A 17,563-nucleotide genomic window follows, 5' to 3' on the forward strand; every position below is an offset into this window, starting at 1 on the left:
ATCAGCGCTGTCACACTGCTGATTCATACCGACCTCAGAGTCTGCTAAAACTCCAGATCCAAAGACAAAGCACAACCCAAGTGCTTCTGGGTTACGCTGCCGGCCCTTGCTCCCCCATCCTGGATGGGTGAAGCTGGTTTTTTGGACCCACGTATAAGGTACAACAGTTTTTGCTAAACAATTTCCTCTTAATCAATTTAACCTAGAATTCCAGCTAGTCAGGGTTGTTGGGTCCTGACTCCGATCCAAGGTGTTAGCTGAGAATTGGGTCCCTTGCCCGTTGGATTCCATCTTTACCAATATCCACATGTGTAATAAAAAGGTATCCGTTGTCAGGCTGGGCAAAGTGTTCTGAATGCTCCACCACTCCTTCCAAATTGATGTCAATCAGAAAGAGCCGACTACCCTTTGCTTCCAGCCTTTTGGATTTCATCTCATTGTACAGTGTCTTACCCGTATTCCTTCTTTTCCAGAAAAGCACAAAATGCTTTATTAGATAATTTGTTAAAATCTTGGTAAACTATCTCTCAAGTAAACTATTCTGTATGCTTGTTTGGCTTGATGGAAATCCAGAGATAATTTTATCCTTTTCTATATTTTTTTAGTTTAAAACTCTTAATTAGATTTGTGAGAAACAGAGGGAACATGTTCTCCACAGCCTTTGTTGGTGTAATTTATTCCTGACAGGGAAGTTATATTGTAGACTGTGGTCCAGAATCCCCAATTCTTCTTAGAATATTTCCTCATCTATAAAATGAAGGGTTTGGGCTTGGTGATCTTTAGAAGTTCCTTCAGTTTGAAAATTTTGGAAGTATCTGAATCTATCAGTGGCTAAAGCATTTAGCAATGGCTTCTTGCCACTAGATCCATTAATGTAAGGGTGGAAGAGTAGAGAACAGTAGGATTTGCTGTTCAGGGACCTTTCAGGTTGAAGATTTGGGGAGGATATCCAAAGAACCGAGGGACAGAAAATAGAGACAAAAAAAATTGGCTCTTGGGTTACTGGTAGGGGAAAGACTGGGGACCCTTTTGTCTTTTAGTGAGTGTGATTTTGAGAAAATGTTTGTGTAAATTGTCAAAGAATATATTAAGAAAAAAACATTAATGGACAGAAACAGCTACACCCAGAGAAGGAACTGTTTGCACTACTGTCTTTCTACTCAGCTTACTAATACCTTTGGAATCCAGTTCTTACCGTGCAACAAGAAAATTGGATTTACACACATATATTGTACCTAGGTTATACTGTAACACCTTTAATATGTATGGGATTGCCTGTCATCTAGGGGAGGGAGGGGAAAATTTGGAAGAACGAATATAAGGGAAAATGTTGTAAAAAAAAATTACTCATGCATATGTATTGTCAAAAAATTATAATGATAAAATTAATAAAAAAGAAAAACATTAATCTTTAATGCTATTTATAGATCTTAGAAAAAAAGATATTTTTGCCATCTATAAATAATATTATGGTTGTTTGGGATAATTGTTTGAGAGGTAATTACCATATAGGTAGTATGTCTAATATGTTTAATATATATGTATATATCTATAATATATATATGTTGAATATATATATATATAATATTAAAATACATAAATATATATTAAATATATATAAATAATATATGTTAAATATATTTTATCTATCTATCTATCTATTAAATATGTTCAGTTACTTTCAGTTGCATCTGGCTCTTTATGCCTCCCTTTGGAGTTTTCTTGGTAAAGATCCTGGAGTGTTTGCCATTTCTTCTCCAGCCCATTTTATAGATGATAAAATGAAGGCAGACAGAGTGAAGAGTCTTGCCCAGGGTCACCCAGCTAGTACGTGTCTGAGGGTGGCTTTGAACTCAGGGAGATGAGCCTTCCAGACTCCAGGCCCAGTACACTGGGCACTGTGGTGCCCCCTAGCAGCCCCATATTTGTACATTAAACATACATGTCATTAATATGTAGAACCTGAGAAAGGTAGCACCCGAGGAGCTCTTAGAGGTCTGCCAGGCTAATTCCCTCAATTGCCAGATGAGGAAGCTGTGGGCCAGAGCTGTCAAGTGATTTGCTCGTGATCACAGAACTACTTAATTAATCTTGACTTCTCCTTCAGTCTTCTCTCCTTTGTCAGATAAATTGGCAAGTTTTATTTGGTGATAGTATTAAGCTCTGTTTATATTTACTCAATCTTTTGTTCAACTATCTTGCTTGTTTGGTTTTAACTTTTTAAAAAAAGTAGAACAAACCTTGTTTCCGATCTTCGTGATTTTCCTGCATCTTGAAATGTTTTATTCTGGCGATTTTGAAGCCTGATTAGTGAGCCTCGCCTGGGGCGTCCTTCCCCGCCTGCTCTGCCACCGTAGCCCTAAGTTTGCTAAATATGCCCATCAGGAATTGTGATGATGAAAGATTTTGTTGTAAAAAAGTTCCTGGGGTCTTCTCCTTGCCCTTTGTCAGAATCATTTGCTTTTCCTTGTCTTGAATCCTGAGTTTCAAAGATTCCATGAAATCAACTCACTGAGACCAGAAATAATAGAAACAATATTTAAAATCACCAAGTGTCCAAGAACAGCTTAGCCCCATACAGAGAGCATGTTAACATAGCTGGAGGTAAATAAGATCACTTCAATTCCTGAACAGGGGTGCTGGTTCCTGGGAGAGCAGCTTTGCTGCCCAAAAAGCTTGGAGGGGTGAACAGAGAGGGAGATGGGGCCATTCTCCCAAAGGGAACACTTCTTTTGCCTCATTCATCTTTACGTGGGTGGGGAAGGGATGAATATTGTAATACTCTATGATTTTATCGTCTGAACTATATTGAAAACTTTCCTTCAGTGACAACATAGAAGCCAGGGGATCTGTAGCTCTTAGTGAATGCTGGATATCCAAAGCAGTGATGTACAAAGTACAGCATACGTCCCCCCGAGGGAAGGGGAGGGCTCCCCTGAGAACACCGGGCGGGAGAGAGTCATGGCTCAAACACGAGCCGAAGTCCGTCCGTTCTTGGCCATTGCACATACATCCACACGTGGTTAAATTATCTTGGGATTTAATATTTGCTTCTCAATTTTAATGACTAAATCTGAGCAGTAATAGTTTTAGTTTACAAATAAGACAATTCAAAACAATAAAAAATAAACAAACAAAAGTCCAAACTACCACGAGTCCTGAGCAAGAGAAACTTGGGAAACCAGTTAGGTAAAAGACAGTAACATCTTGTGGTGATTAAGCCTCGTTTCAGCAAGGGACAGTCATGAATTGAACGCTGTTGACATTGAGTGTATAAGTATTTGTTTTATCATAGAGTATTGGGTCAACTGAAAAGTCTGCTCTTCATTATTCCGCATTCATTGTTCACAGTTGCCTAAATTAATCTGACTTTTAGTCATTTCATAGATAGATTTGAAATCAAAACTTTCCTTTGCTTCCTGCTTTGCAGAGAGTGATGGGCCATGGTTGTAGAATACCGCACCTTCTGTAAAGTATTGGTCAGTTTTGTTGAACTGGTTCCCTCTCTCCCCCCCCCACCCCCTTTCCCCTTTAATCCATGTTACAAGAAATGGTCCATTGACCCCGGGGAAATGGAGGGATCTCTTGGGAAGGAGAAGGAAAAGCAAAAGGGAGGAAAAATTGAAACCAAAAGTCTTAGACTTTGATGCAGATGTGTTACTGCACCCCAGGGCTGTTGCATTGGATTGAATAAACAGGATCCCTTGGGTGCCATCTTCTTTCTCTCTGTTTTGGGGAGAAAAATATGTTATTATTTCTAAGGTGAGTCATGTCATAATTAATTTGCCATTGTTTTCGGTTCCCCCAGTCCATGCTGCGAGGCAGAGGAGGCTGCTACAAACACACTTTTTATGGCATCGAAAGCCATCGATGCATGGAGACCACCCCGAGCTTGGCTTGTGCAAACAAGTGTGTCTTCTGCTGGAGGTAAGGGACTTGCCCTGATTCTCTGAGAATGAATGCTGGGAGTGCAGGGGGGCCTACAAAGCCTCCTCTCCCTGGGGAATCTGTAGGGGGGCGATGAGTTTGGGTGGAAAAACACAGACTTTGGAATGAAGGTCAACAGTCCAAACGGCATTTTGGAGCACTTGTGACCTGTCTGACACTATGCTGGATGTGGGGACAGAGACACAATAAAGCAGGCTCTGCCCCAGGAAGCATTCTCGTGGGGACATGTTGGCAAGTAGTCCGCAGACAGGCAGATCGCCGCAGCGTGTCCCCTTTGTGCAGGCCCTTAATGAGAGTTTGCTGAGTCAGATTCTGGTCTCTTGAGGAGACAAAGATCCTGGGGGATCCGACAGGCTTTAGGAGGACTTGGGTGTGAGCTGAGGGGGAGGGACGGCTCGCAGAGCTGAGGAGCAAGATTATTCTGGGCCTGGGAGAAGCCATGGAGTAATGGTGCAGGCCACTTATGTGGGGCCTGAATGCCCAGAGAGGCCCAAATACTCCACCCCAGAGCCATTTGTGGGCCCAGGAGCTGGAACAAGGCGGTGACGTGGAAATCACTTAAGTCTGGAAAGTGAGTCTAGGAGGAGTCTGAAAAGTGGGGGACTTTGTAGGAGGCCATTAAGTAGTCCAGGTGAGAGGGTTGGAAGGAGACAAGAGGGTGGAAGTCAGCTCTCTAAGCTCTTTCTAGGGAAGAGCTTTCTAGGGACTTCGTGCTGCCCAGACATGGAATCAGCAGCCTTACCGAGCCGTGACAGGGGCACCCAGAGGCTACAGGGCTCCTGCAGGGGGACCTTCAGACTAGATGGCCTCAAAGTTTTCCTTGTAACCAAAAAAGAAACGCCTTTAAATCAAGCTGGCGAATGCCTCAACTGCAGCTACTGGTGCTGGACCCGCCATCTCTGGTGGGAGGAGGACAGGCCAGGGCAGGGATCCTTCCTCACAAAGACGCACGCTTGGGACAGTCGAGTGGTCCCGGTTGTGAAATTCTAGGCAGAGGCAGAAAAGTGGTGTGGAAGGCGCTGGATTGGACCAGGGACTTGAGTCTCAGCTCTGCTGCTTCTTCCCTTGGCGGCTCAGGCCACCTTGTTCATTATTTGTCTAAAGAAGAGATGGGAAGAGATGTCCTGTCCATCCTGAAGTCTGGGAGACTGTGATCATTTGCTTTCTAGAACTGGTTGGACCAGTTCACAGCTTCACCAACAAAGTACTAGAATGCCCCCATTCTAGGCTGACCCTCCCTCCCTCCCATCCTCCCTCTTTCCCCCATTATGGCTCTAATTTTAAGGTTCCTTCTAAAATTTTCCAGAGCCTGGCTACAGAAGATATTTTAGAAGAATTAAAAACCCCAACCATAGAAGGCCTTATAAAATTGAGATTGTATGTTTTGAGAACACCCTCAGAAAGAAGCAGTGAGCTTTTCTTGGCCCCTCCTTCCCCCCTCCCCTTGCCCAGAATCCTCTACTCATTTGTGTTGAATTCTTCATTTGTTGCTAGTCTCTTAGAAATCATGTTCTTCCTTTCAGAAAAGAACACTCTGTTCTTTGAGTCTCAAATAAAGAAATTAAGATGCTGAGGGGATACTTTTAGGTGTTACAAATTTGTTGGAAAAAAATTACTCCAGAGCATACCGCTTTTCCTCTTGTTCCTGTTATGTCCTGTGTGGGGTTGGATGGAAGCAATTCACAAAATTGGGAATTTGCAAATAACAAGATTGTCCAGATTGCTGAGGAGGCCCTGCTCTTCTTTTGCACCTGATGATCCTCTCTCTGTATTACTAGGGACTCTGATAGCTCTAGGTTCTTTGTAATAATATTCATAAATTCTACCGCTTTAATTTTGGTAAATACTAGAAAGCTGATTTCTCAATTGGCAACTGACTTCCTATAAAGCGAATCATTTTTCTGATTGTGTGTAATAATGCCTTTTTTGCTTACTTATCATCGTGGTTAAAATGAAAATTGGCCCTTTACCAATATATTGTATTCTACACAATTAAAAGAATTAAGTAATAAAAATATGCGCCTAAGAATAGGACAATCTCTTGTTCCGGGTGGTTTGATGGAATTAGCTGTGGGACTTTGTAGGCAGATTTGAATTATATCCTGGTTAGGCCTAAATAGGAAATCAGTAGGCATTTCTAGCCCAGTGCTCATCGTTTTTCATTCTAAATTTGCTGGACAGCATGGGCAGTCTCTGCTCGAGGCCCTGACCTTGGGGAGCAGATGTTTTGCCCTTCAAGGTTAGAAGTGAATTAACAGAGCTCTATGGGAAGGGCTACACACACTACCTGTCTCAAACCAACCATGTTCCATGCTGCACTAAATTATGAGTACTAATTCACTCACGTTAAAAAAAGGAAACAAATAATTAATGCATCGCAAATTCTTTAACTTAATGAGTTTATAGAAAGTTATGACTAAATGTAGCCTTTCATCGACCAGGCCTGCTGGTAAAGAAATATTAATATATTAACTTTTAAAATTAGAGCTTGCCATCTGTTCCATTTGAGGATATTATAGCAAACACATCAGAAAAATCCTAGTAAAACATTGTTTAATAGCTTTCATAAACTTTTTCTTTTCTTCTTTTTGGAGAGATGCTTGAATTTATTTTTAAAATCTTCACAAAGTCCAGCATTTAGAAGCCCTTCTCAACCTAGAACATTTGTCTATTGTGGAGTTCCTTCTGGGGGGCTCAGTTTTGGAGGTGAGCCTAGGCTGACTGCTCTTGAAACAGGCAGCTTCTACACTTTGCTACCCTACTCTTGTGTGGGGACCTTCTCTACCCATTTCCATTTATCAATTCCTTTTTGTGTGTTGTCTTTTCCTTTTAGAATATAAACTTCTTGAGAGCAGGGCCTGTCTTTTCTTTTTCTTTTTTTGCTTTTATTTGTAGTCCCAAGACTTTGCCTCCCAGCTTAGTTGGGGGCAAGAAGAGAGGAGGGATAGGATGGTCATAAGTCTTAATTTTTTTTTTTAAACTTAAACACTAAAAGAAAAAAACATTTTCGTATAAGACAGTAGAATGGTAAAAAAAAGAAAAAGAAAAAAAAAAGATGATTCTATGTGAATCGGTGAATCTTAATTCCATATTGTTTTCTTTTGACTGTTGGCTTTTGAAGGCCATGCTGCGGGAGTTCAAGCTCTGGCAGGAATCATCAGGCTAGGAAGGCTTGGAATACACTCCAGGTGATAGCTTGCCATCTTGGAAAGCCTGATAATTAAAATTTCTGGGAAATGGTAGTGCTAATTCTACATCCATATCAGTTTTTTATCCAGCAACATTTTTTTAGTGTTAACAATCTGTTTCAACAGGTTGGCCTGGATTTGAGCACAGGTCTTTTTCACTCCTGGCCCAGCGCTCTCTCCAATGTGTCACTTTGCTATAGAAATTATTTTGTATTTATTTAGAAGTTAGGAACAAAGTAATTTCATAGGGGTAAACACTAAAAGCTGGGAAAACCAGGACAGACCTCTGGGAGAAAATGGCACCTGCCTGAGCCATGACAGAATGTGGAAGGGAGCTCATTGGCCATTCGACTTAACTCCAAGGAAGCTCGTCGAGGAAATACCTGAATTTGTTGCTGTTTCTGAGTTCAGGCTTGTCCCGCTCTTCCTGACTTCATTTTGTTTTTTTTTGCAAAGACACTGGACTAGTTTGCCATTTCCTTCTCCTGCTCATTTTCTAGATGAAGCAACTGAGGCAGAGAGAGTTTTGTGGCTTGCCCCAGATTACACACGAGGTAGTGTCCTGACTCCAGGCTCACTGCTCTGTCCATTGAGCCACCTGGTGATTATTTTGTTTGTTTTTTCATTTTCAAAGAGGGTCAGTGAGATCGTGGGGTGATCGCTTGACTCCTGTGTGAGTTGGATTTTAGGGAGTCAGAGTGGCACAAAGTCATCAGCTTCCCTTCCACGTCCCTGAAGTCCAGGACAAAGCCAAAATGACCTGGGTCACAGTGGGTATCATCCCCCTCGAGGCAGCCTGCGCCCCTTTGGGGTAGTTCTTGTGTTCCCCAGGTAGCTGAAAGAGAGGAGATATGAATGGCTTGTGAAAATGGCCGATGTCGTTATTCCCGAAACAAGGCAGTTGAGAAACAAGTGGTAACCAGTGACTCCTAACCAGAGAGTTTTGGAAGAACCCGCATGTGTTGTGAGGGCCTCCTTGTTGGAAGTTTAGCAGCCAAATTGGCAGCCACAGCTGGCTACATCTTCAGAGCTGAGTGACAGATACATTTTTATTCCAAATACAAAATGTCACTCTCCATCAGTTGTTGATTGTTCCATAAAAACAAAAGAGTTTGATTGACCGGAGCAAAGAGCTCCCAACGAGCTGCCCCTCATGTATGCAGAAACTCATGCCAGTGTCCCTGAAACCTGAAATGGCAGCGGTAACTCTGATCATGCTTGGTCATTAATCACAAGTGAGGAGTAAAGTGAGATGTTGCTTGCTCAGAGTGCTTGCTGTCACCTTAGAGATGTCCAGTGCAGGGTCCAGATGGAAGAGAAAGTTCCTATAGATGGCAAAGCTTTCCAGAGGCCCCCAGTGCCAGGTGACATTTTGCTGCAATGATGAAAAGGCTCCTTAATGATATTCAGAGTCGCTCAGAAGAGTTCACCTCCTATCCACATAGAACCGCCTTGTGCTTGAAAGACTGCGTCTGGTCCTGCCTGTGCTGTGCATTTGTATGGATGACCATAGGCCATAGATTTCCATCATCTCACAGATTTTGGACAGCCATTTCATATGGATGAGGAGCCAGGCCCAGGATTGAGTGGGAAGAAGAAAGGAGGGAACGTTGCCTTTCAGAAAATGCAGAGTGCAAACTTTTTCTTGTTTCCAGTATTTTTCCTTCCACATTGTCTATCCCAAGACACGAGACCTTACAGACTTGCTGTGCAGGTTTTCTGGAGAAGCTTATGGGACAGATGGGAGGAGGTGAATTGCACTCAAGCTTTGGGCAGGAAAAAGTCACTTGAGAAATGTAGCGATAGAAAATAAGGGGGTATTTGTGCAACCTCGAGAAGTAGACAGGTGATGGTAGTCAGGACAACTTGAGATCGATCTCACCCACTCCCCGTGCAGGATCTTTCTGGAGAGTCTTGGACGAGAATTGAACAAGATGGGAAGATTTGGGAGTGGGTCACAATCTTTATCATTGGAGGCCACGTTAGTGAGATCAGCAGATGCCGGGGTAACTAGCCCTGTTGTTTCAACTAAGCTTTGTTTTTCCAAATTAAATTTTCTTTAAATCAATAAAAGTCTACCTTTTCTCTCTTTTCCCTCTCCTACCCTCAAATGAAAAAAGAAAGACAGCACTTTCCTACCTGCCCCTCACTATCATGAACATGCACAGTCAAGCAGAACACAGCTTTGTCCATATCCAAAAAGATATACATCTCAGTCTGCATGGATCTCTGTCAAGAGGTGGCAACGTGTTTTACCAGTGATGGTCATTGTGTTGATAAGAGTTCCTGAGTCTTTCAAAGTTGTCCTTACAGTATTTTGGTAAGCTGTTTTTTGGGTTACTTCACTCTGTATCGGTTCTTCTCATGTCTTCTCAGATTTCTCCGACACCTTCCCCATCATCAGGCCTTACAACACATTATTCTAAGGGTTAGGGTTAGGGTGAGATTTAGGGTCAGGATTAGGGTTAGGTTAGGGTTAGAGAGTTTAGGGTTAGAGTCGGGAGGCGAATATTCTATCACATCCACATACCATACTTTGTTTTGTTGATTGACAATGCTTGGGTTTCCATTTCTCTGCTGCCACAAATGTGACTGCTATGAATGTTTTTGTACTTTCCCTCATTATTAAGGCATATAGATCTAGTATAAAGGATATTCACAGTTTGTGCTATAGTTTTGGGCATCGTTCCAATCTGCTTTTCAGAATTTTGGGACTATTTCACAGTTGTATCAACAGTACCTTAATGTACCTGGTTTTCTATATCCCCACCAGCATTTGTCATTTTCTTTGCCTTTTTAAAAAATTAACTTTGCCAATTGTAATGGATGTAAGGTGATTCATCAGAGTTGTTTTAATTTACGTATTACTGATAGTGATTTAGAATGTTTTTCGTATGCTATTGATACCTTGAATTTCTCTGAAAACCATTCATCCATTCATATCTTTTGGCCATTTATCAATTGGGAAATTGTTCATATTCTTATAAATTCAAATGCATTTTCTATATATCTTTGAAATGAGACTTTTATCAGAAAGTTATTGGACAGATTTTTTTTCCCTCCTCAAATGGGCTTTATACTAATTAATTTTAGAATTTGATTTTGAAAAGATTCATTTTTCCTTCTCTCTCCCTTCCTTCCTTTCTTCCTTCCTCTCTCCCTCCATCCCTTTTTCCCTCCCTCCATCCCTTCTTCCCTCCATCTTTCCCTTCCTCCCTCCCTTCCTTCCCTGCCTCTCTTCTTCCCTTTCCCCCCTTTCCCCTGCCTCTTTTTTTTCTTCTCTTTTATCTCCTCCCTTACCCTTCCCTTTCTTTTCCTTTATTCAAGGAACTTACATTCCATTTGGGGGATCAGTGGTCAGAAAAGGTAGTTGTGGGGCTATGTTGTGTCACTATGATGAGTAGAACCTTCTTGCAATTTGGTCACATTTCCCAGAAAGAGAAGTGGGAAATTGGGCACAGGGGAGGTGGGAGGTGTGTGCACTGAGTACAGCACTCCCCCCCCCCCCCCCACCCAGGACAGGGCCGAAGACCAGGGACACCAGATCCTGGGGAGGGGAAAGCTCTTGCTCTTCCCAGGCTTGTCCTCTTGTGGTTTGATTTGAAGGGTGGAACATTAGCAACATAGGGAGGGGCGAGATGGAGAACGCCATGGGGAGAGGGAGTCGGAGACTCGTGGACCATGTTTGGTCAGTCCTCACACTCTGCAGTGTCTGAGTGTTGCTGGCTGTAGTCGACTGTCCCATTGCTGAAGACTGTGATGTTTGGTTAAACCAGTTCTTTCAGATGGGCTCACTTTCTTTCTTGGATGGCTTTAGCCCTGGGATTGGCCTCTGTTATTCCTGCGTTTAGGGTATACGTGTAGTTTTTTTCCTTGTATAGAGTTGGCCAAATAGAGATTCAGAAATGATCCTAAAATTGCTTCTAGGTTGTGTAGAATCCAGCTGTCCTGACATGCTGGGAAGTACATATTCCAGCAGAACCTGATTTAATGTTATGTTCTGGCAGAAGAGCTAAAATCTAGTGAATTAAAGGCTGGTGATTAGGTTGAAAGTATACCCATGTGGAGATATCAATCAGTCAAATGCGATTTAAATTGCTGGGTGCTTTCCTGTACTTTTGAGTTAGCAGTTAAACCAATCAAAAGGAAATATTCCCCAAATGAATCAGCCAAAAATTCTTGCCACAAAATTTGAGTGCTTTATTTTTCCAAAGGAAATAATAATACGGCCAACAATTGGCTTGTTTCTCTTGAAGCAAGAATGGATGTCATTGCTTTTTCAGAGAAATCTAAATGCTTCATTAGTTCCGAAAAGCCTTATGCGGCCCATCTTGATAGTTTTGCTAAGAAAGAACTCCCTCAGTGGGTTTGGGGAATCCAGATCCATCATGCCCCTCAAGAAAACTAGCAGATTGCAACATTGCTGTCCTTTGAGTGGGAATATTGACTTGTGGTTTTGCTCCACTTTCTTATCTCTTGTTGAAAAGGGACATTTTATCTTTTCTTGCAGTTCTTTTACCAACTGCATTCTCATTTCACTGTCACATTTTGGGGATGAGAGACATATCTGCCAAGATCGTTTGCAGATGGAATTGGGGAAATTGTTAATTTTCAGTGCATAGTTATGCAGAAAAGTAAAAAATGCTTCTCCCCCCACCCTGTCTGCACACACACACACACTCTCTCTCTCTCTCTCTCTGTCTCTGTCTCTCTCTCTCTCTCTCTCTCTCTCTCTCTCTCTCTCTCTCTCTCTGTCTCTGTCTCTGTCTCTCTCTCTCTCTGTCTCTCTCTGTCTCTCTCTGTCTCTCTCTCTCTCTCTCTCTCTCTCTCTCTCTCTCTCTCTGTCTCTCTCTCTGTCTCTCTCTCTGTCTCTCCTTTTCCCTTACACAACAGATAAAATGAACTTTATGATAGATTTCTCTGGCGATACCATTTTGTCCTCTACTCAAGTGTCATTGATTTGAGTTGGAATTTATTTCAGAGATAAAAATAATGCCTTTCTTTCTTGGTTAAGTTTTGCAGTAAATTCATTTGACCTCTTCTAGTCTGACCCTTCTCTTATATCACTTGATGAGACTTATGGTACTTAATCAAGGTAGCCAAGCGCTGTAGCACTTAGTTATGCAGCATTTGTATCCTTGTCCCCCTGAAACGTCTGCACTCTGTGGGAATTGTCACGATTAATTTTTTTTATTATAGCTTTTTATTTACAAGATATATGCACGGGTAATTTTTCAGCATTGACAATTGCAAAACCTTTTGTTCCAACTTTTCCCCTCCTTACGATTAATTTTTAAAGGCATATTGTGTTATTGGTAAATAGAGATTTATTTCTGATGAAAATAGATGAGATCCAGTTATAGAATACATTGATTTGCTAAGGGAAGGACTGGAGCAATCTCAGAAATCCCTATTAAGATCTTTCATCCGTTTTTCATCACAGTTTGTTCAGAGGAATGGGACAATGGACATGTTTGGAATCTGCAAATCCTTTCTTAGAAAAAAATGAATATTGTGGATTAAATTAGAGAGGGGAAGGAGGCAGTGTGGTCACAGCTGCTCCCAAATCTAGAAATCCTAAAGAAAATGTTCTAAATCTCCTTTTAGTTAGGTAATATTAGTAAGAGGTCACAGAGTCAATTGAAAAAGAAGCAGAAGAGTTAGGAAATGTGTCTTTGATAAATGGGAAATCAACTCCCACCACTGTGAAAATCAGCTTTCCTCTTCCTCTTAGCAATTAAATAAGCAATTTTTTTTGACAGGTGGAGTGATGACATAAGTAGAATATTTTAAAAAGTGACAGCTGAGGGAACATGGAGGTTGATAGTGAATAAAAGTCCAAATTTGGTTTTTTTCTCTGCCAGTTTTCCTCACAATACAGGCAAACTTTGGAAAGGTTTATATCCTGAAAAGCAACATGGTATAGTAGCTATAACTCCTGTTTGGAATCAGGAAGACTTATGTTTGGATTTTCTCTAAGATATTTATTGCCTTGTTGACCTTCCGGGTTGTACTATCTCCCTTGATCTCCCAGCCTCAGTTTCCTCATCTGTTAAATGATTTCAGTGGAGTCAGTAACCTCCAAAGGTTCTAACAAATCTCTGATGTAAGCAGTCAGTCAGTCAACAAGCATTAAGTGCCTACTATAAGCTGGGCACTGGAGGGAGATGACTTCACATAGAAAATGGTACTTGAGCTGAACCATGAAAGAAGTCCATGATTCTGCCTCCTTTCCTCTCCCTCTTTCTTGACCCAGCAGTCTAGTCTGGCTTCCAGCTTGTGTCAATCAACAGAAACTGCTCTTTCCAAAGTTATTGGTGATTTCTTACTGGCCAAATCTGATGGCCTTGTCTCAGGCCTTATCCCTCTCGACCTTGCTGTAACCTTGGACATTGTCTTGCTCCTTCTGGGTCTCCTTGGATCTTTACCCATGTCACACCCACTTCCTGTGGATGTTCTGTTTGAGTCCTTCTCTTTTATTCTCTATTATCTCACTGTGATTTCCTTTCATTTCATTGACCACTTTTATGTAGATGATTCCCAGATCTACATTTCTGATCCTCATCTCTCCTGAGCTCCATCACACTTGGCCTGTTGGACATTTCCATTTAAGTTCAGTCACTTAATACGTCTTTACCTGGATTATGGCAATAACATTTTTTTTTAAGGATTAAAATTTTTTTCAGTCAGTGAAAATCCATATACTTCCTATCCAACCCCATTGATCAAGAAAGAAAAACAAAGTCTCTGTTACAAATATATATATATATATATATACTTAAGCTAAACAAATTTCTATGTTGGCCATGTCCAAAAACCTTCCATGTTTCATTCTGCATATTTATACTATCACCTTTCTGGTTGAATGTAGTATGTTTCATCACAAGTCCATTAGAATCGTTATTGGTCATTGCAATGATCCGTGTTCTTAAATCTTTCAGAGTTTTTTTGTCTTTATGATATCGTTGTTCATATAAGCTCGACCGGAATCTCTGAAACACTTCCTTTATCATTTCTTACAGTATAATAACATTACATCATGTTCAGGCATTCTCCAAGTTTCCAAATCTTTGCCACTCTAAAAAGAGCTGTGTAGCTTTTTGCACATGTTTAGTTAGAATGTATTTTGTTTAGTACTAAACCTTCCATTAATTTACCCTCCCTGTTTTTTCCCTTCTCTCCCTTCTCCTCTTTTCCTGTTGTCTTTCTATTGCATGAAATGTATTTTTTTATTTGTGAGTGAAGTGCTTCCCTGAACTCTGATAATGTGAGATAATTTTCCCCTCTCTCTTCATCCCATTCAGTGTATTTCTCTTTTCTTCCCATTACATTTTTCTTTTAAGGTCACCAGAACACAACAATATCACTGCTCAGGATCTGTCTAATTAGATTCACCCTTGATAATGATCTGAGAGGATACATATATCATCTCATCTTAGAATGTGAACTATTTTTCCTTGCTTAATGTCTTATAATTGTTGGCTTATGTTTACCTTTTTATGGTTTCTCTTGACTCCTTTGTTTGCACTTCAGAGTTTCTTTGCAGCTCTGGCCTTTTCATCAGGAATGCTTAGAAATCCTTCATTTCCTTGAAGATCCATTTCTCTTCTTGTAGGGTTATAATCAATTATGCTAGGTAAATTTTTCTTAGTTTTAAGTGTATGCTTATTATATATATTATTAATGCATATTAATAATATATATACAATATAATAAGTGTATACTTATATATATTAAGTGTATACTTATTGTATATGGAATATACATATTATATTCCAAAATCCTTGATAGTAGTGACTGCTAAATCATGTAGGATTCTGACTGTGACTCCTCAGTACTTGAATTCTTTCTTTCTGTCTTCTTATTGCATTTTTTTTTTCTTTGATCTGGAAGCTCTGCATTTCAACTGATATTTTGGGGAGTTTTCATTTTGTAGTTCCTTTTAGGAAGTGATAGTGGATTTTTTCTATTTCCATTTTGTTCTCTGGTTCCAAGAGTTTGGGCAGTTTTTATCTTTTGTCTTTTTTTTTCTCACTTATTTCTGAAATATGTTTAGATTCTTTTTTTGTATGTATGCGTTGTCTCCCCAGTAGAATGCAAGCCCCTTGAGGACACGGGCCGTTTTTCTTTTTCTTTGTATCCTCAGTGCTCCCTGCTTGCTAATTGTTGACTGAAAAATGGGGAGATATGGATGGGAACTCCTGGGGCATAACTTCTTCTTGCCATAGATTCTGGAAAGTTTGTATGAGCAGCGGACCCCCACCTTGTAAGTCTCAGCTGGAATAGAATTGGTGCCGGGGCTGCACCAAAGGAAAGTAGCCTAATGACTTTCAAAATGTTTTTCAGTTGGAACTTCTGCTAGGGAGTGATTGATTTCAGCTCAAGCCAATAGCTTCAGCATTGATTGGTGATTGTCTGTTGAGAACACTATAAAAGTGTTCCGCCCTTCTCTCTAGGATCATGTCCTTGTCACTGATCAATGGGACGCCATCAACACTGAGTATCTGAAATGTCCCATGGATCTTTGGCCCATAAATAGTCCTTGGTACATCATAAAAATGTTCTGGATTGTTGCTGTCAGCATGACTGACTCCACTGCCTTTTACTGAGCCAAGAATCCTGCATCTACCTAAGTTTTGTTTGCACTTTACTTTTGGAGGAATTGAATGCCTCCAAAGCTGGGATGCAGTAAATTATGCATCAGTTCTCTGCTGCATGTGCTAATTTTGGCCCAGCAATGAACACCAAGAAAATACAGTTCCTCCCTTGGCCAGCACCACACCGGCCACATGTGAGACCACCAGTTATAGTCAGTGGCGAAGTGTTGGATGTTGTGGATCCCTTCTCTTACCTTGGCAGGATGCTTTCCAGAGACGTTCACATTGATAGTGAGGTTGACACAAACATTGCCAGAACTAGCTCGGTGTTGGGAGGCTCTGAAGGAAAGTGGGGGAGAGGAGAGGGATTAGATTGATACCAAACTGAAGGTCCACAGAGTCCTTGTGCTGACCTCATTGTTATATACCTGTGAAACTTGGACGGTGTACCAGCGCCATGCCAGGAACCTGAATCGCTTCCATGTGAATTGTTTTAGAAAGATTCTGAAGAGCCCTGGCAGGACACTGAGGTCCTCTGTCCTCTCTCCAACTAAACTGCCAAGCATTCCAACTCCATGCAGAGAGCGCAACTCCATTGGGCTGGCCACATTTTCTTTATTATTATTATTGTTATTATTGTTATTATTATTATTATTATTATTATTATTATTAAAGCTTTTTGTTTTCAAAACATGCATGGATAATTTTTCAACATCGATCTTTGCATAACCTTGTGTTCCAAAATTTCCCTTTCTTTCCCCCACCCCCTCCCCTAGATGGCAAGGGATCCAATATATGTTATACTTGTTAATATATGTTATACAGGTTATAATATATATTTGTATTACATATAATTATATATAACATGATAATATATTTTTATTATGTTATATATAATGATACATAAATATATATTAATTATATATTATTCTATATCATATATTATTCTATATGATATATATAACTTATTATTATATATTATATATCATATATAATATTCATGTTAAAATATATATTAGTTCCAATATATGTAAGGGAAGAAGGGAGGGAAGAGAGAGAAAGGAAGACAAGGAGAAGCTAGACTGAAAAGGCAGAGTCTGAAAATCTTTCATCTCCCCAATCCCTGGCTTCAAGGTCACTCTTGGGGTTATTATAAAAATAAGTGCAAAGTATCATCATCATCCTTAAGGAGGAAGAGTGAAAAAATTATTTGGCCAGAAAAGTTCAGTTAGGGATTGGGGCAGTGCTGGCCACCCATGATATCCAGGTTGTCTCCCTTCTCCTTGCCCAAGGAAGGAAAGAAGGGAGGGAGGAAGGGAAGAAAGGAAGGAAAGAAGGGAGGGAGAAGAGGAGGAAGGAAGAGAAGGAGAAGCTAGGCTGAAAAGGCAGGGTCTGAAAAGAATTCAAGAGACTCCCATGATGCAGCTAGGGCTAGGAGAAGTCCTGCTGTCAATATTTTTGCAATACTTGAGACTTTTCCCTGTTTTTTTTTTTTTAACCTCTTTCTGGTATATGCCTGAAAGTAATATCTTTGAGACAAAGGATACGCACAGTCTAGAAACTTTACCAACATTTTAGATGATTTTCTAGAAGGGTTGAACCAGTTTATAATGTCATCGCTAGTGCATTAATGTGCTTCTCTCCTCCGACTCCCCTCTCCCTCCATCTTCAACATACCTATTTGCCTTATTCATTTTTTTCCACTCTGATGTGTAGGACATAAAGCCTCAGAGTTTTAAAAGATCTGTATTGATTATCCTCATGATTGGTGAACATTTTTTTATATCTTTTTAAATTACTTTTACTTTTTCTTTTAAAATATCTTCTTCA

General features: G+C 40.5%; 1 protein-coding gene across 2 annotated transcripts in view; it reads left to right on the plus strand.

Annotated features, from left to right (window-relative positions):
* The window catches only part of LOC141540231 (S-adenosyl-L-methionine-dependent tRNA 4-demethylwyosine synthase TYW1-like), a 206,252-nt gene that overhangs the window by 60,524 nt on the left and 128,165 nt on the right, over positions 1-17,563 (plus strand). For both annotated transcript variants that reach the window (XM_074263980.1, XM_074263981.1), the window contains one exon: positions 3,809-3,927. In XM_074263980.1, the coding sequence (XP_074120081.1) occupies positions 3,809-3,927 (119 nt within the window). The remainder of the gene's footprint in view (positions 1-3,808; positions 3,928-17,563) is intronic.

Source organism: Sminthopsis crassicaudata, chromosome 4 (assembly GCF_048593235.1).
Source record: "Sminthopsis crassicaudata isolate SCR6 chromosome 4, ASM4859323v1, whole genome shotgun sequence".
Taxonomy (NCBI): Eukaryota; Metazoa; Chordata; class Mammalia; order Dasyuromorphia; family Dasyuridae; genus Sminthopsis; species Sminthopsis crassicaudata.